This window comes from Zonotrichia albicollis, chromosome 9 (genome assembly GCF_047830755.1).
Source record: "Zonotrichia albicollis isolate bZonAlb1 chromosome 9, bZonAlb1.hap1, whole genome shotgun sequence".
Lineage (NCBI taxonomy): Eukaryota > Metazoa > Chordata > Aves > Passeriformes > Passerellidae > Zonotrichia > Zonotrichia albicollis.
Genome location: NC_133827.1, coordinates 4543578 through 4562676, shown reverse-complemented (window position 1 = coordinate 4562676; position 19099 = coordinate 4543578). Strand labels below are relative to the sequence as shown.

The 19099-nt window shown below is 53.2% G+C and overlaps 1 protein-coding gene across 1 annotated transcript; it reads right to left on the bottom strand.

Moving 5' to 3' along the window:
* Nucleotides 1–17401: 17401 nt before the first annotated feature.
* On the bottom strand, nt 17402–18334 carry LOC141730228 (olfactory receptor 14J1-like). Its single transcript, XM_074547660.1, has one exon. It carries the CDS (start codon nt 18332–18334, stop codon nt 17402–17404), a length of 933 nt encoding a protein of 310 aa, XP_074403761.1.
* Nucleotides 18335–19099: the final 765 nt, after the last annotated feature.

Sequence of the window (19099 nt, the reverse complement as noted above, 5' to 3'; positions counted from 1 at the left end):
TCTGAGTACTGACCACTCACGGCAGAGCTGGGTCTTGCTCTCTGCCGAGACACAGATCTTTGTTATTCATTCTTTTCAATTCCATTCTTAGCTTAGCCTTCCGAGAAACCTTTTCCTTTCTATTTCTTTTTAGTTTAGTTATAATGCAGTATATATATAATAAAATAATAAATCAAGCCTTCTGATCATGGAGTCAACATTCTCGTCTCTCTCTCATCCTGAAAACCCCTGTGACCACGGTCACATTGTCCCAGCCTGCACCGGGTTTGCAGGCTGTGCTGGCACCTGTTCCCGCCAAGGCGCCCCCTGCCGGGGCTGGGGCACGACAGGGCTCTGAGGTATTTACCTTTAGCACGAATGGCGACACGGCCGGCGGGAGGCCGGTGGATTCCCAGGGCCATGGCGTCTCGTTGTTGAATTTGTGGACACTTCCCTCGTGCCAGGTGACTGTGTGTCCGAGGGACCCTGTGCGTTTCTGGCGAGAAGCCAAAACCAAGACTAACGAGATGTTTGAGCCTGCCTCCTCCTGGCATCTGCTGGGTTGATGAGGAGGCTCCTCTGGCTCTGCCGGTGTTGCAGGGGCAAGTGGAGTTGACCTGGCTCCCGTCAATCATCTGGCCTTGTCCCTGAGGGGCCCAAGGACCAGGATACAGCACATGCTATGACTTTGCCAGGGGCTTCCCAGGCTTTCCCTATGCTCAGGGGTGTTACTCATAACACTCATGAACCGCTTTTGTATAAGCTGGAGAGGGCAGTCCATGATGCTGTTGCTCAGCATGGTTTGGGGTCTGCTGAGGTTATGCATATTCTCCAGAGGGTTGCTACGGACGTGCTGACGCCTCATGACCTTGATCGTGTGGCACATTCTCTTTTTGACCATGTGCAGTTTTGTGTTTTTGAAACCAAGTGGGCTCGTTTGGCAGCCCACGCGGTGGTGCAGGATGCTGCGCTGGCGCCGCAGGACCCCAGGTGTGGGGTTGTCGCTGACGTGCTGTTGGGCACGGGGCTTTATGTCAATGTTCAGGGGCAGGCTGGATTCAATTCCCTTGTGCTTGACCAGTGCCACATGCTGGGCTTTGCAGCAATTGTTCAGACCCTGGAAATGGCTGCTCCAAGGCAGCCATTTGCAACCATCGTCCAGGGGGTTGATTTGATGAGTCTTTCATGGAATTTGCAGCAAGGCTGACTGTGTCTGTGGAGAGGCAGGTGCCTGATCCTGTGGCAAAGAGGATTGTGATTGCAAACCTTGCGAGGTGTAATTGCAATGATGCTTGTAGGAAGGTCATAGTGGCTCTGCCTGGTTTTCCTACTGTCTCCCAGATGGTGGAGGCCTGTGCAGACATCATCCCCTTGGGTCAGAAGTTGGCTGCCGTGGCTGCCGCTGTGCAGCCAGTCTGGGATGCACCGGAGGGCAGGTGGCCACAGCAGGGGAATGCACAGGCTGGCAAGAAGCAGGGGAAGAAAGCACAGAAGGTCAAATTCCCCATGTTCTTGTGTGGTCAGTGTGGTAGGCCGAATCACATGTCCAATATCTGCAAGGCGACTGTTCATGTTAATGGCCAGGGTTTACTGGGCTTGGGAAATGTGAAGCGGGGCGTGCAGGAGGGATGTGCCCAGATAAAACTTCTCTCCAGACCCCGGAGCCCATGGAGGTCTCCTTTTCTGGCTTGCAGCCAGCACCCACGGATCAGCAGGTGTGGATTTCTGCACCGCAGTAACAGTTGTCTCAGAATCTTCTGAGATACACAAGGTTCCCCAGGATGCCTTTGGTCCCTTGGGTGGGGGCATGAGTGCTCTCCTGATGGGGAGGTCTTGCGCCACCCTTCAGGGCATCACTGTGACCCTGAGGCTCAATGATGCAGATTTCACAGGGCAGATTTGTGCCATGGTCTCCACACCCACCCCCTCCCGTCACGATCCCAAAAGGGACACGACTTGCTCAACTTGTGCCTTTTAAATCCTCTGTTCACAGGACAACTGACCGGTCACATGCAGCTGGTGGCTTTGGATCCACTGGGCCACCACAATTTTGCTGGACTGCTGTCCTGACCAAGGACCATCCTGAGATGCTGAGTACCCTGATCCGTTCCTGGTGCAGCGCCGTGGGAGATCCACCTCCACGGGCTTCTCAACAGCGATGCTGACATCACGGTTCTCTCCCTTGCCGCCTGGCCCCCAGTGGCCCCTGGATCCAGTGGGGACATCTGTCAGGGGCCTGGGAGGGACGGCGCAATGCTATGTGAGCCAGCGGCCCATGCTGGTCACGAACCCGGAGGGACAGACAGCCTGGGTTAGGCCTCATGTTACTTCTACTCCTCCCAAGTTCTGGGGGAGGGATGTTCTGTCTGTCTGGGGGTTGCGCATCAGGACAGATTTTTGATGGGGGCCACTGCGATGAAGGGCGCAGTGTCCTACACCTCTTATATGGTGGCTGGTGGACAAACCTGTCTGGGAGAAGCTGTGGCCCCTCCCTCAAGATAAATTGGTTGCCCTTCAGAATCTGGTGCAGGAGCAGTTGGACCAGGGTGAAGCCAACAGGGGGGCTTTGTACAAACCACGAACCAGACAGGGCTACTGTAGAACGTGCCTCAAGCTGCTTTATTTTTCAGCATCAGTCTCATTACATGATTATGACAATGGGAAGATGCCAGCAGCTCACATTCCAGGCAGCAGACCAGGAACTTAATGTTACAACTTACTTTATAAGTTTCTTGACCAATCACACAAACCAAAAGCACATTGACAGTAGTTCTATCCAATCACGATAAGCACATACCTTTGGTTAAAACAATGCTTTCTTATTTTGAATACAATACCTACTTGTAAGCCTTAAAACACAATGCACAGAGCTCCATTATTAAACTTTAATCTCTCTTATATCTTGCTAGATAAACTTTCTGTAGCTTAGAGAGCTATTCTAGACAAGTGTTAATACACAGACCATTGATCGATTTGCCCTTGCTTTTCTACAGTTTAAATAATTTTTATGCTGACCTATCTCATGGCTGCTGCATAGCTCTGCTCACAGTTCTGCTGTCTCTGAGGCCTGCATCTTGCAGCTTTCCCAAAATCCTCTAATTTTGTGGATTCCTACACAGGGTCATCTGGAGCCTTCTACCAGTCTCTGGAAGACTCCTGTCTTCTGCATCAAAAAGAAATCTGGGAAATGGAGGTTGTTGCAAGACGTGTGAAAGGTTAATGCTGTGATGGAAAGCATGGGAACATTGCAGGCGGGCATGCCATCTCCTACCATGCTTTCCACAGACTTGCTGGTCCTCATTGTGGATCTGAAGGATTGTTTCTTTATGATTCCTTTGCATCCCGATGATAGACCGAAGTTTGCCTTCTTGGTGCCAGCAATTAACGAGGCTGAGCCCGCACAGAGATATCAATGGAGGACATTGCCTCAGGGCATGCGTAATTCTCCTGCCATATGCCAATGGTATGTGGCCCGTGCCTTGTCTGGAGTTCGCAAGCAGTTTCCTGATGCGGTCTGTATCATTGTATGGACGACATTTTGGTGGCCGCATCCACCCAGGATGAGCTGCTGAGGATTCAGCCTCGGTTGCTCGATGCTTTGCATGCTCATGGACTGCAGGTGGCTCCAGAAAAGGTCCAACAGAAACCACCTTGGAAGTACATGGGGGTCAAGATTCTGGAATGGACAATCTGTCACCAGGAGGTGCAATTTGTGCATTCTGTGAAGACACTGAATGATGCTCAGAAATTGATAGGTGTCATCACTTGGTTACGTCCATATTTGGGATTAACCAATGCACAGCTGTCTCCTCTGTATGATTTGTTGAAAGGAGACTCTGATCTAAAGTCGCCTCGCACACTGACCCCTGAGGCGTGTAAGGCGTTGGAGGTGGTTCAGCAAGCTGTTTCGGCTTGTCAGGCTTATCACATTGATCCCTCCGTGTATGTCACTGTGTTCATCACCACTCCAGATTCACATCCCACAGGTATCATTGGTCAATGGAGTGACAAATGGTCTGATTCCTTGCACGTTCTGGAATGGGTTTTTCTGCCCCATCAGCCGCAGAAGACGGCAACTGCTTTGTTTGAGCTAATTGCTCGCTTGATAATCAAATGCCTACAACGGTGTTTGCAATTGATGGGTGCGGATCCTGCAGAGATCATACTCCCGGTGCAACGGAAGGATTTTGACTGGAGCTTTGCAAACAGTGTGTCCCTGCAGAGTGCTCTGGAAAATTTTTCAGGGCAGATCACTTATCATCTGCCTAGTCATAGGCTACTGCATATGGTAAAATTCACACAAATCTCTTTGAGGCCCAAGAATAGTCAGGAACCCGTGCAAGGACCCACCGTCTTCACTGACGGTTCAGGGAGAACGGGAAAGGCCATTGTCACCTGGAGGGATGGATCTGAGTGGCAGGTTCTGGAAGGCCATGAGGATGGGTCAGCCCAATTGGTTGAACTGAGGGCTGCTGTCATGGCATTTGAGAAATTTTCCCAGGAACCTTTCAACTTGGTCACGGATTCCGCCTGTGTGGCTGACATCGCACAGCGGTTGGGTCGCACATTCGGTTTTGAAGGAGGTCAGTAATCCTGCCTTGTTTCATTTACTGAAGACCTTGTGGTGTGCCATTCAGGCCCGAGTTCATCCATTTTATGTTCTGCATGTGAAGAGTCACACCGATTTGCCAGGTTTTATAGTAGAAGGTAACGCGAGGGCTGACAAGTTGGCTAACCCAGCGTGGGTAGCGCCTCAGCCTGATACACTTGCGCAGTCCAAGGCATCCTGTGGGTTTTTCCACCAGAATGCACATACCCTGCAGAAGCAGTTTCAGCTGACGCCAACTGAGGCTCGTGACATTGTCGAGTCATGTGATGACTGCCATGCACTTGCTCTGCCTTTGCTGGCAGGGGTAAACCCCAGAGGCCTTAGGGCCTTGGAGCTTCGGCAGACCGATGTCACCCAGATTGCCGAGTTTGGCCAGCTCAAGTATGTGCATGTCACTGTGGACACGTTCTCCTCTGCGATGTGGGCTTCGGCTCACACTTGGGAAAAGGCTTGTGATGTCCTTGCCCACTGGAGGCAGGCCTTTGCCGTTCTGGGCATACCTTCTGCTGTGAAAACCGACAATGGTCCTGCTTACACATCGCAAAAGTGCGGCAGTTCCTGCAGTTGTGGGGTGTCTTGCACAAGTTTGGTATCCCTCATTCTCCAACTGGTAAAGCTCTTGTAGAATGCGCTCATGGTACTCTGAAGCAGGTTCTACAAAAACGGGGAATGCAGGGTGAAACCCCGCACAGTCGGTTGGCAAAAGCTTTGTGCACAATCAGTCATCTCACTGTGCCACAGAACTCAAATAATCCTGTCATTTTGAATCACCATCTCTTGTTGCAGGCTGCAGATGAGGCACATCAGCCTCGAGCGAAGGTTCGGGTGTGGAATTTAGTCAACAAACAGTGGGAAGGTCCCTATGACCTATGGTGTTCAGTCTGGGCCTCCCCAGCTGCCCTTGGTGCCATTTTTTTCTTCACATGCTTATATCCTCTATGAAGAAAAGCTCCAGACTCTCACCCTTCCATGCCTCCCAGGCTACTCCTGTTCTGTCCTCAGTCTCTGCCCCACTGACCCCAGGGCTATCAGCTTCTACATCCTGGTTATGTGATGAGGCCTCCATCCTGGAAGATTTTGTGTCCTCTCCAAAGTCTGTGAAAATGGAAAAATAGTGATCAAAGTTATTTTCTCCCAAATCTTGCAGTGACGGAAGAAAGGTCAATATCTTTAAAGTGAATGAGGGTGGATTTACATTTGTAAGAAGGAGGAAATATTTTACAATTATAAGAATGGCACAAAACTGCAACAGTTATTCCACAGAAGTGGATTTCCCATCACAGGAATTCCCATTCTAGGAGCAGGAACTTTGTGCAGCCTGACCCAGTGAAACCCTCTCATCCCCAGGGACAGAATTCCTGTAGTGTGGGTTCTCTGATGTGCTGGGTGCCCTCACAAGGCTTCTGGCCAGAATTTCTGCTGAGGACAGCCAGGCTGCTGCAGGGGCAGTGGCCTCACAGCCATCACCATGGCAGCCCTGTCCCCTGGGCCTGGCTCTGCCCTTTCCTCTGCCCCTGCCTTGGCTCTGCTGCCATGAAGAGTTTTGTCATTAATATCTTGTCCTCAGGGTGCTGGGGCCAATGGCTTCCCAGTCAGGCTCCTGGAGCAGAAGTGGCTTTTCAGAGCCCAGCCAGGAATGAGCCCTGAGGCAGCAGCTCCGCAGTGGTGGCCTCCAGGCCGGGCTGCCAAGGGAGGCTTCTGGCCATGGCCTGCAAGCAGCTGCTGCTGCCAAGGTGCCTTTGGTGCCTCAGGCTCTCCCTGGCCCAGCTCCCAGCACGGCACTCTGCCCTTGTGCCCGAGCCCTTCCCTGTGCTGGGGCTGTCCTGGGGCTTTTCCTGCAGCAGGACCTGCCTTGCTCATGACACAGGAAAGGCAGTTCCTGCTGGAGAAGGAGGCTCTGCCTGCAATGGGCTCCAACAACTCCAGCAAGGCCCTGTTGAATTCAAAACTGCTTCCTAGAGCACTATATTCTAATAATTGTTGGAGCTCCTGAACTGTGGAGTAAATGAATGTAGTTAAGGTCTTTCTTCTAATCATGAGTAGAATCAATTAGAGGAATATTTATATAAATCTATTGGGTATCCCATCATTAATTCTGAGGGACAAATTGGGTTAAAGTTTCAATTCCACCTCTCCAATCCTTTACACCTTTGAAAAATTCTGGGGCTGGGACTGGATCCAGCTACTCCCAGTCTCCTCTCTTTGAAGGAATTTTAGAAGTCTAGGGGCCCTGCAGGGGTTTGAGGAACCATGGTGGCTGTTGGGTGTCATTTCTCCACTTCATGATTTAGCAGGAGTTTTTCCAATAAAGAAATGAAGCTTTTGCCTGAAGCTCCCACTCTGCCCATGACAGGAACCCCTGTGAGTGTCTGGGCCATGCTGGGTCTTTGGCAGCCTGGGGACTCCTGGGGTGTCACCATGGAGCCCCCGTGAGTGCCTGTAACAGATCGGTGCCTTTGCAGCCTAAGGTGCCCTGGGATGTCACCATGGAATGGTTGCGACTGCTTCGGACCACAGGGCTCTTTAGCATCCCAGAAAACCCTGGGAGGTCTCCATAGAGCCCCTGTCTGTGCCTGTGACATTCCAGCTCTGGAACAGCCTGGAGACTTGGAAAGTCCCCATGGAACCAGTCTGAGGGCCTGTGACAAATCTGATCCTTAGCAGGCAGCCATCACCAGGACCCTGTTGCTATGGTCAGTTTCCATGGCAACCATCAACAGCCCACTGTTGCTACGGTCAGTCCCTTGGCAGCTCCATGGAGATTCCATGACAGGGTGGTTGCCATGGACACCAGCTCAGGCCTGCAGCCACAGCCCGTTGCCATGGCAACCATTGGCAGCACCATCCCCAGCCTCATGCGATCCCAGAACCACAGAATTGGCTGAGCTGGGAGGGAACCATCAGGATCCTCCAGTCCAACTGCTGGCCCTGCACAGGACACCCCAACAATGCCAGCCTGGGCCTGGCAGCACTGTCTAAACGCTGTTGCAGCTCAGAGAGCCCTGGAGCTGGGACCCTTCCCTGGGGAGCCTGGGCAGGGCCCCAGCAGCCTCTGGGCAAAAACCTTTTCCTGACATCCAGCCTGAGCCTGCCCCAACTCAGCTGCTGCTCCTGGCCGGGAGCCCCGGCTGGGCCGGGCCGGCGCCCCCTGCGCTGCGGCTGCTGCTGCTGCCAGAGCCGGGCGGGACTCGGAGACAGGGAACGGACACGGGGGACAGCAAAGGCCTGGCGGCTGCAGGGATGGTGGCGCTGGGGCCGGGGCCAGCACAATGCTTCAGCCCGCAGTTAACCCCGAGGGAAACGCTGGGAAAGGCTCCATTTCAGCCTTTCTTTACAAGTCACTGTGAAGGGACTGAAATGAAAGGAGAACAAGCAGGGCCTGACTCTTTCTCCTTTGGAAGGAGCCCCAGGCCTGGGGCTGTGAGGGGCCATGAGGGGCCCCGAGGGGCCGTGAGGCGCCATGAGGGGCTGTGAGGGGCCATGAGGGGCTGTGAGGGGCCATGAGCGAGATGTGAGGGGCTGTGAGGGACCATGAAGGGCTCTGAGGAGCCATGAGGGGCTTTGAGGGGCCATCAGTCATGAGGGACCATGAAGGGCTTTGAGGGGCCATGAAGGGCCATGGGGAACTCAGAGAGGCCATAGGGGTCTGTGAGGGGCTGTGGGAGCCCTACCCCCTCATGGAAACAAGGGTCCATTGTGACACTGCAGAAACAAGGAGATCATTGTTGACAGTACAGAACCTCATGGAACCAAGGGTCCATTGTGACATTGTGGAACCAAGGAGACTGTTGTTGGCAGTACAAAAGCTCATGGAACCAAAAGTCCATTGTGACATTGTGGGGCCTCATGGAACCATGGAGACCATTATGACACTTCAGGACCTACTGCCCCTTCAGGACCTACTGAAGGGGCCACTGTGACACTGCAGGGCCTTGAATAACCAAGGGGCCATTGTAGCATGGCAGGGCTTCATGGAATCAAGGGGATCACAGTGACACCCTGGGACTCCATAAGGGGCTGTGGGGCTCCATGAGACTTAAGGGCCATCCTGACTGTGGAATTAAGGACACCATTGTTACACTACAGGGCATCATGGAACAAAGGAGGCCATTGTGAACCAGTGGGGGAACACGCTGAGACCATTGTGACACTTCAAGGGCCGTTGTGGAACTGCAGGGCATCGAGGAACCAATGAGACCATTGTGACATGGCACAGCCTCATGGGAGCAAGGGGCTGTTGTGACACTATGGGGACTTGTAGAGCTGAGGGGCCCTAGTGACCCTGTGTGGCACCATGGAACCAAGGAGAGCACTGTGACACTTCAGGGCTCTGTGGAACTGAGAACTCGTGTGACAGTGAGGAGCCCAATGGAACCAAGGGCCCATTCTGTACTTCAGGGGTTCACAGAACCAAGGTGCCGTTGTGATACTGCAGAACCAAAAGAGACCATTGTTACACTGAGGGGCTTCATGGAACCAAAGAGACCATTCTGACACTCCGAGTCCCCATGGAACCAAGGGGCCATTGTGACATTGTGGGTCCCCATAGAAGCAAGAAGCCAGTGTGACACATCCAGGCCTGGTGGAACCAAGGGGTCATTATGACCCTGGGGAACCCAATAGAACCAAGGGGCCATTTTGAGACTGTGACCTCATGGAACCAATGGGCCATTGTGGCATTGCGTAGTCCCATGGAAACAAGGAAACTATTTGGAGACTGCAAGGTCTCATGGAAGCAAGGGGCCACTGTGCCACTGTGAAGCCAAGGAGACCATTGTTATATCACTGGGCCTCATGGAAACAAAGATCTATTCTGGTCCTACAGGGCCTCATGGAACCAAGGGGCTGTTGTGATGCTGCAGGGCCCCAAGGATCCAAGAACATGGAACAGGTCTGGGTGGCTGGGCCTCCTGGGGGCTGCCTGACTGGCCCAGCTGGCCTTGGCATGTTGAGGGTTGCTTCTCATCAGCCCATGAAACCCTGGAGTTCTGTGCTCTCTTTCCTGTGGGAAAGAACTGTCCTTCTCCTCCACGGGTTCATGGCCGAAATTGGGATTCCTCCTCCAGATTTGATTATATCCAAGGATTGTTCCCATATGAAACTTGCCAGGACAGACAGCTCTGGCTGGCCTTGTGTTCTTGGGGGCCACCTTTCATCTGCCTTCAAAACACTGGGGGCCTGTGCTTTTCTTCCCATGGAAAAAGACGTCTGTCAAGTCCAGGCATACATGGCCAAAATTGCGAATCCACTTTCAAAATTCCTTATATCTAAGGATAGCTCCCAGACAAAAGCTGCCTGGACTGTCCAGGTTCCCTTGGCTTCCTGAGGACCAGCTCTCATCTGCCTTTGAAACAGTGGGGCTCTGTACTTTCCTTCCCGTGGAAAAGAACCGTCCTTCTTGTCCTGATGCCCATAGACAAAAGTGGGGTTTGGCCTCCCAAATTCTGTCTGTCCAAGGATTCTTCCCTGACAACAGGTCTGGCTGGCCTTGGCCTGCTTGGGGCTGCGTCTAAACAGCCTTTGAAACACTGGGACTCCACCCTTTCCTTCCTATGGAGAACTGTCATTCCAGTCCAGGAACCCATGGCTGAAATGGAATTCCACCCTCAAAACTCCCCATATATCCAAAGACTGCTTTCAGACAACAGCTGCAAGGGCTACAGGCCTGTCTTGCCTTGGCCTCTGGTGGCTGCTTCTCATCTTCCTTCAAACCCTGGGGTTCTGTGGTTTCTTTCCTATAGAAAAGAACTGTCCCTCCTGTCCAGGCGCTCTTGGCCTCAGGCACTTGACCACTCCATAGGGAAAGAGGAGCGCTGTGCTCAGTGGGATGGAGACTGAGGACAGCAGAGGAGAGCCCTGGGAGGGACTGAAGGGTGGTTTCAGAGATGTTGGATCCTTTTGACATAGTAGAGAACAGGCAGAGAAAGGAAGAATTAATGCCAAGGGAACCTGGGGAGGCCCAGACTGGACACCAGGAGAAAGGAATTTCCCTGCCAGGGCAGGGCTGTGGTGCAGCACGTCCCCCACAGGGAGCCTGGAGCAGCCCAAGGCTTTATGTGGGCAGGCTGGGGCAGGCAGGAGGCAGAGCTCTCAGCAAAGGAAGGGGCCAGCCAGGTGGGGCAGCCAGGGGATGCCGACAGCCTGCAGAGACAGAGACACAGTTTTGCTCAGCATCAGAAACACCTTTTCTGTTCTTGTCCCAAATTGTCATCACTGTAACCAGTTCTCTCCTCTACCTTGAACATTTTGTCAGTCTTGTGCCGCACAGGGATCTATTTAAACTACAAGAAACTTCAGTATTTCAATCTCACTTCGAGTTCATGAGAAATTTTTTGAGCCCACCCTGATGGACAGAATCTGATGCAAAGAGCACCAAAGCTCAAGAGGCTCATTAAAGTCCTTGTGCTGTGTCTGTGCTGCTGAGCTGGGCCAGGCTCCTGGCCCAGAGGCAGCTCCTGGCAAGGGCAGCGCTGCAGAGAGACAGCTCTGGCCAGGAGCAGCTCCTGTGCTCAGCCCAGCAGGGCTGGGGCACTGCCAGGGCCCCTCAGGGACACCAGCAGGGCACAGACAGAGCTCACAGGGGCTCAGCACTGGCAGGGGCTTGGGATGGCCCTGAGGGGGCTGTGTCACAGCAGCTCATCTGTGGCTGTGTCATAGAGGCACAGAGCAGCTGGGATGTCAGCAGAGGGCTGTGTGACAGCCCAGGGTGGGTTGTGTGAGGTCACAGATTGGGCTATGACATCACAGAGTTTGTTGTGTGAGGTCATCAAGCAGCTATGGCATCATAGAGGGGACTCTGTGACATCACAGAGCAGGCTGTGATATCATGACATGGCTGTATGGCATCATAGAGCAGGCTGTGAGGTCAGAGTGTGTGCTGTGACATTACAGAGTGGCAGTATGACATCACAGGGAGGGTTTTGTGGCATCACTGAGGGGGTTGTGACATCACACAGCAGTCTGTGACATCATAATGTGAGGCCACAGAGCAGATCCTGCTTTCATACAGTGTGGATCTGGGGAATCAGGGAGTGGGTTGTGACATCACTGGGTGGCTGTGTAACACCATAGAGCAGGCTGTGAACTCACAGTAGAGACTGCGAAATCACAGAGTGATTTTCTGACCTCACGGAGACTTCTGTGATATCAAAGAGCAGCTCTCTCACATCATAGGGTGGCCTCCCAGAGTTGGCTCTCTGACATCACAGCTGGCAGTGTGACATCACAGGGGACTGTGTGACATCACAGGGGCTGTGTGAGATCACTGGGGAGGTCACTCTGCCCCGGCCCCCCTCACAGCTCCCCCCAGAGCAGTCCAACCCTGCTCGTGCACAGCTGGGTCCCCCCCTGTCCCCCTGGGTCCCCCTGCCCCCAGCCCCACAGCCTCCACCAAAGGATGTTCCACAGGATCCACCCCAGAGCCTGACATGGGGACGGGGGACGGGGCCCTGGGGGTGGCACAGGGGGTACAGGGACCCCCCGGCAGCGTCCCCGTGTTCCCCAGGGCCAGAGCCTGGGCCAGGGCTCCTTCACCCTGTTACGAACGAGGGCTTGAGAGCGCTGAAAAAATCCCCAGCAAGGGATCAGAAAAATCCATATTAAATATTAAGGGTCAGCAGCACAAAGTTCCTTGGCAAGAGTCACTCTGCTCCTGAGTGGACTTCAGGCACACCAAGGAAAATAAAGCAACAAAACCAAACAAAATCCAGAAAATGAAAACAGAAATTAACCCAGAACTGGGGCTTTCCTTCCTCTGGACAAGAACTCTCCTTCTCGGACAGGTACCCATGGTCAAATTTGTGATTCCATCTCCAAGATTGTCTATTGTGACAGACTGGAAGAGATTGTTGGATCAAAACATTTCATGTGTGGGCAAGGAAGGGGCAGGTCCAGCCTTGCCCTGCCCTGGAGCCCCAATCCCCCCAGAGCCTCTATCCCAGCCCAGCAGAGTCTGCCAGTCCCTGGCACAGCACAGGCAATGCTCCACAGCCACCTCTGCAGCCCCCAGCCCAGCTCCTGAGGGACCAAATGAGCCCAAGTCCCACCTGGGGGAAGGGCCCAGGAAGACGAAGGGGTATTGAAGGCTGACCACAAGGCAAGCACACATCTTGGCCCTACCTCCTCTTGGAATTTCCATCTGAATACTGCTGGAATCCAGGATTTAGTATCTGTGTGTGTGCTTCACTCTATCTTTTGTTTCTTTTGCTCTTTGTGTGTCTTCTTCTCCTTCATCTAATTCCCTCTTCTTGCAAATTTCGAGTAACTTAAATTTGAACAAGCTACAAGTTGGTGAAGTTGAATGGGCCAAGTTCATGCTTTGAGAAATATTTTTTGTTGATTGAATGTCATATTAAACCTTTTGCCAAAGTTTCCCTGATTTTCTAAAAGTGCCACTAAAGGTGGTTTAGTTGTTTTGACCTCTTGATGATCTTGTCAGTATTTCTCCAGTGTGTCCAACTCAGAAGACACAAACAATTGTAATTCCTTTTAAATGTCTCCTGGACTGAGTTCTCTGGGGGATGGGGGTCAGGGCTTGTGTGTCCTGCTTGGCACACCCCGGCAGGGCTTTCCCAGCCACATTCCACACTCCATTTCCCAGCTGGAGCCACTGCTGCCTCTGAGTTGTGCTGCCCCAGCCCCAGGGATGCTCTCCTTGTCTGCCCATTCCCCCACGGTCTCTGGGCAGGGATGGCCTCAGTGGGGGCTGCTGACATCCTCAGCACCTTGGAGGCTGCTGCTGAATTTTCCTGCTGCAGAGGCTTGTTCAGCCTTCAGCTCTTCAGTGCAGGAATTCAGTGGCCCAGGGCTCATTAACATTGTGAACACCTGAACAAGCCAAGCCTCTGGGAATAATTTGATTTAATTTCCAAATCTTTTGTGGTTAAGTAGATCTCAGTAGTGTATTCAAAGTGAATACATGATATTTAAAAAGACAGCGAGAATAGATTTTTTAGGTCTTGTTTAGTTTTGTTTTCCTGTTCATAAATTGATATATGCAGTCTCCTATTGTCACTGAATCCAAGTATCTCCTTATGCAGTCTGAATAGATATGAAAATCAAGACCCTTCATGGCTGACAATCAATCAGACTCTGTCCTTACCCCCACCCCACCATTTCCCCCATCCAAGCCCTGGCACTCAGAGCAGCCTTGTGCAGATCTGAGCTCCCTCCATCCCAGGCTGCACCTGCAGCTTTCAGCTCCTTGGCTCCAACTCCCACCTGCTTTCCTTGGAGAAGGAGCTGCCCGAGACCCAGAGGGATGTTCATTTCTTGTCAGCCAACAAAGCCAAGGGAAGGCACAGCTCCATCAAATGCAAAAGTCATTCCTCTGCTGGATAATAAATCCACTTTCCACAGCAGACAGTGTCAGAGAAATGGAAAACATCTTCTGTGCCCAGCACAGATCTCAAGGTCCCCCAAACTCTCCCTGCCCTGATTCTGCCTAGATTTGCTCTTTGCACACACAAGTCACACACTGAAGTCAGGAGCTCCCTCCATGCCCAGTGGGAGGAAAAGAGAGAAAGGGAATAAAGAGCTGTGCAGAACCAAGGTCCAAGTGCAGCCCCTGCAGTGGGAACCACAACTCATCAGGTTTGTGTCCTTTGGGCTCAGGGACTGGTGACACTCAGAGGCACAGAAAGGTTTCTTGCCAACAAACAGAAGTTGAACATTTGAACAGTTTAATAACGATCACAGCTCTTCCCTCAGCTCACTGTGATGTCCCAGCAGCATCTGACATGTCCACTATGCCCCAGGGATTTCTGTACAGGAACAGTTTTAGACAAAGACATACGATAAGATAATTCTGTCATAGATATAAACACAATTAAAATTATGACTAATGATATATTTTTTTTAACTTCAGAATGATTGGGCAACTTCCTGCAGCTCACAGCATGAAACCAATCAGGTGGGTGGGCACAGAGCAGGCTCCTCTCTAGGGCACTTGCCTGTTTGCAATGCCTTGCACAGGCACTGGCCCTGCCCCACAAGGCCTGACCTGAGTCCTGCCCCTGCACGCCCAGCCAGGCTGAGATGGACACTGATGGTTTCTGGGCCAGGCTCTCTGAGCCCAGCCCAGCTCCCTGCAAGCTCTGCCAGCTGCCCTGAGCTCTGGGCAGCACCAAGGGCCTCTCCCCAGCCCAGCCTAGCCGGCTCTGGCCCCACAGCTCTGCTCAGGCCAGGCTGCTCTGGGCACTGCCCCACGCTCTCAGCCCCTGGCAAGGGCACAGCAGCAGCTGCAGCTGCCACAGGACTCAGCCCCAGTCATGGGGAAAGGTGCATGGCCAAGGCCAAAGGAGGCTCCCTGGCTGCCCTGCTCCCCTCGGGCTGAGGTGCTGAGAGCTCTGCAGCCCCTGCTGCCATCCCATCTGCCCAGGGCAGCACAAGAGCCCCGGCCTTGGGGCCCTCAAGAGCTGCTCCTGCTCCAGGCCCAGGGCCCATGCCAAAGCTGAGGCAGCAACAAAGCTGTGCCCATTTCTGTTCATTGCTGCTCTGATGGGGATGGATCCTCAGCCACTTGGAGGTTGCTGATGAATTTTACTCTTCCAGAGGCCTCTTCTATCTTGAGCTCTTTATTTCAGGAATTTAGTGAGAAAATCACAAAACATTTGTTCAAAACACCTGAACAAGAGAAGCCCTTGAGAAAAAATTAAGTTTTCAAATCTTCTGTGGTTAATAAGACAGACTTCAAAAGTTAATTTAAAGTTAATATATTGTATTGGAAACAATGCAAAGTGAACTGTTTTTTCCTGTTTTCTATTCTTGTATGTAGATTGATATCAGCAATGTCCAATTGATATTGACCCAGAGAACCTTCTACTACAGCCTGAATAGGTATGAAAATCGAGACACTTCATGGCTGACAATCAATCACACTCTGAACCCACCCCCTCCCCACCATTTCCCTCATCCAACCACTGGCACTCCTATGGATCAGGAATGGCGTGGCCAGCAGGAGCAGGGCAGGGATTAGTCCCCTCTGCTCAGGACCTTGAGTGCTGTGTCCAGTTCTGGGCCCCCAATTTAGGAAGGACATGGAGGAGCTGGAGCGTGTCCAGAGAAGGGCAACAAGGCTGGGGAGGGGTCTGGAGCACAAGTCCTGTGAGGAGTGGCTGAGGGAGCTGGGGGTGTTTATCCTGGAGAAGAGGAGGCTCAGGGGAGACAAGGCAGTGTCAGGGGAATGGTTGGACTTGATGATCTCAATGGTTTTTCCACTCTTGCTGATTCTGGAATTCTCGGAAACCACCCTTGGAGCAGTTGCAGGATGAGCCCTGGGCCTCCTCTTCAGGAGCTCCAGCAGCCCAGGTCCCTCAGCTTCTCCTGCCAGCCCCAAAGCCCATCCTGTCAGTCCTGCAGAGCCTCTGCAGCTCCTCCTCACTGCCCAGAACAGGGAGCCCCAGAGCCAGAAACAGCAGCCCAGATGTGCCCCCCTGGCCTGGGGTGCCTCTGGCAAGGGAGCAGCACCAGGCACTGCAGGAGCCTGCAGACAATTCCTGCAGCACTTGTAGGATGATCCTGCTGCCCACGGGATGTTCCCATGGTGCCAAGTCAAGAACTGCAATGGGGAGTGGGGCCAGAGAGGAAAGGGCAAACAGGGATGGGCTTTTTGCAGGGTAGGGAACAGGGGTGGGCAATAGGAAGAAATCTGGATCAGGAAACAGGAAAGAAAGCAAAGGTGAATCCAAGGAAATGCTGAGGGCAGTTTGGGGGTGGCTGCCATGCAGCCCTGGCTCTGAGCAACAGCGTCTGCAGTGGGACAGGAAACTCCCAGCTGATGGGAACAAACTTTCTGGCTGACTGCAGAGGCCAGGACAAAGCTGAGTGGTTTCCCTGGTGTCCCCCAGCCCTTGCTGGCCCCAGTGGCTGATGGCATTTGTGCTCCCTCAGGCTCATGTCCCCACACCAACAGCATGGGGGTGCTCCCCCTGCTCTGTGCAATGCAAACAGGGGCTGCTGAGCCAGTGCTGCCGTGTCTGTGCCTGCAAGGATGGGGACCTGTGTGAGCTGGGGGAGAGGCCAGGGCTGCAGAGGGGGGATGTTGTTGGCAGCTCCATGAGGACGCTCTGGGACGCTGCCCTGGGCTGTCCAGCACTCTGGGGATGAATCAGCCCCTGCTCTGCTGCTCCTTCCCATCTGCCCCAGGGCCCTTGCAGAGCCCCAGCCATGCTGTTTGCCCCCAGCCTGCCCACGGCCAGCCTGGGGCTGCTCACAGGGGTTTTCTGTCCTGAGCATTGGCCTGGGCGTGTTCTTGAGAGAGCCTGGGCAAGGAGCCTGGAGCCCCAGGCCCTGGGCTGAGGCGTCAGCGCTGCCCCAGCAGTGCCCATGGCCTGTCCCTGCTGCAGCCCCGGCACTGCCACCCCCAGGGCTGTGCCCGGCCCCGAGAGCACTCAGGCCCTGCAGCAACACCAGGGCCACCAGGGCAGCGGGGCAGGGCCACGGCAGCAGCACTGGCAACACCAAGTGCTGCTGCTGGGCACAGCTGCTGGGCCAGCCCTGATCTGCCCCAGCTCTGCACACAGACATTGCTGCTGCAGCTCCAGAGAAGGCAACGAAAGGGCATCTCTGCAGAACACTCTGCTGGGAGATCCTTTAGTTCCTTTAAAGCCACCAAGAGAACAGCCCTTCATTGACAGAGTCTGTGGTCACAGGGAAGGTGGAGAGAAACAAAATGACCTATGTCACAAACAATAACATTACTTTGTGGACAACATTAAGAAGTTAAACTAAGAAAAAGGACCACCAATATGAAACCAAAAAGAAGAATCAAAGATGACTTTTATTACAAGTGATTTGCAGAAATTGACCATCAGTTTAATGGTCCTGAAACCATCCAGTCATCAGTCTCTTCACTGCAGCCTTGAGCTCCTGGTTCCTCAGGCTGTAGATAAGGGGGTTCAAGGCTGGAGGCACCACTGAGTACAGAACTGACAGGGCCAGATCCAGGGATGGGGTGGAGATGGAGGGGGGCTTCAGGTAGGTAAAAAATGAGGTGCTAATGAACAGGGAGACCATTGCTAGGTGAGGGAGGCAGGTGGAAAATGCTTTGTGCCGTCCCTGCTCAGAGGGGATCCTCAGCACAGCCCTGAAGATCTGCACATAGGAGAAAATCATGAACACAAAACAACCAAATGCTAAACAGGCACTAACAGCAAGAAGCCCCAATTCCCTGAGGTTTGAGTGTGTGCAGGAGAGCTTGAGGATCTGGAGGATTTCACAGAAGAACTGGCCCAGGGCATTGCCATAGCACAGGGGCAGGGAAAATGTATTGGCCGTTTGAAGGAGAGCATTGAGAAAGGCACTGGCCCAGGCAGCTGCTGCCATGTGGGCACAAGCTCTGCTGCCCAGGAGGGTCCCGTAGTGCAGGGGTTTGCAGATGGACACGTAGCGGTCGTAGCACATGATGGTTAGAAGATAGAACACAGCTGCAATGAAGAACAGAAAGAAGAAGAGCTGAGCAGCACATCCTGTGTAGGAGATGTTCCTGGTGTCCCAGAGGGAATTGTGCATGGCTTTGGGGACAGTGGTGCAGATGGAGCCCAGGTCGCTGAGGGCCAGGTTGAGCTGGAAGAAGAACATGGGCGTGTGCAGGTGGTGGCCGCAGGCTATGGTGCTGATGATGAGGCCGTTGCCCAGGAGGGCAGCCAGGGAGATGCCCAGCAAGAGGCAGAAGTGCAGGAGCTGCAGCTGCCGCGTGTCTGCCAATGGCAGCAGGAGGAAGTGCCTGATGGAGCTGCTGTTGGACATTTGCTGGGGCTGCACATGGGAACCTGTTCATGAGGAAAGGACAGTGAAGTGTTTGAGGAGATGTCTATAACCAAAATCAAAGCCATTTCCCATACACCCTCTTCTTAAAACACATAGACACACTTGTCTGTTTAAGAGTTCTGACGTTTTCTTTTTAAGCTCTCCCCATGTTTCTCCTGCTCTTCCAGGATATCAGAAACCCTCGGCATTTCTGCTGCCCTTGGTATAACAGAGTGAGTTCCCTGTGGCAAGATAATGAGTGGAGACTGGAGGGAGAAGGTCTCACTTGATTGTGTTTGGAGTTTCTTTGGGCTTTCAATTTTATCAAATGGAGAGCCCAGCTCCACATTTATAGCCAAGGTCTCACATTGCTCATTTCACCAACCCAGCAGCATTTTCAGTGTCAGAACACCTCTGCCTTCCCTCAGCAATCCTATAACTCAGAGATGCTCTAGGACAGGTTGGCACCCTGGATTGGAGCTCCCAGCCTGGACTGAAATCTCAAGGAGATTTCAAAGTGTCCTTATGATGGCATTGGATTGAGGGAGATGCAGCTCCTTCCCTGGCTGCCCTGACAGCATTGCCCAGAGCTGGGCACTGGGGACAGCATCACCCTGAGCCAGCTGTGCCCCCTGCCAGAGCCCCCAGGGCCGGGCAGCTGCTCCCAGCCCTGTGCTCTGCAGAGGGAACTGGGCCCGGGGCTGCAGAGCTGCCCCACGGCTCTGCTGCAGCTCTGCCTGCACAGGAGGGTCTGCACGCCTTGGA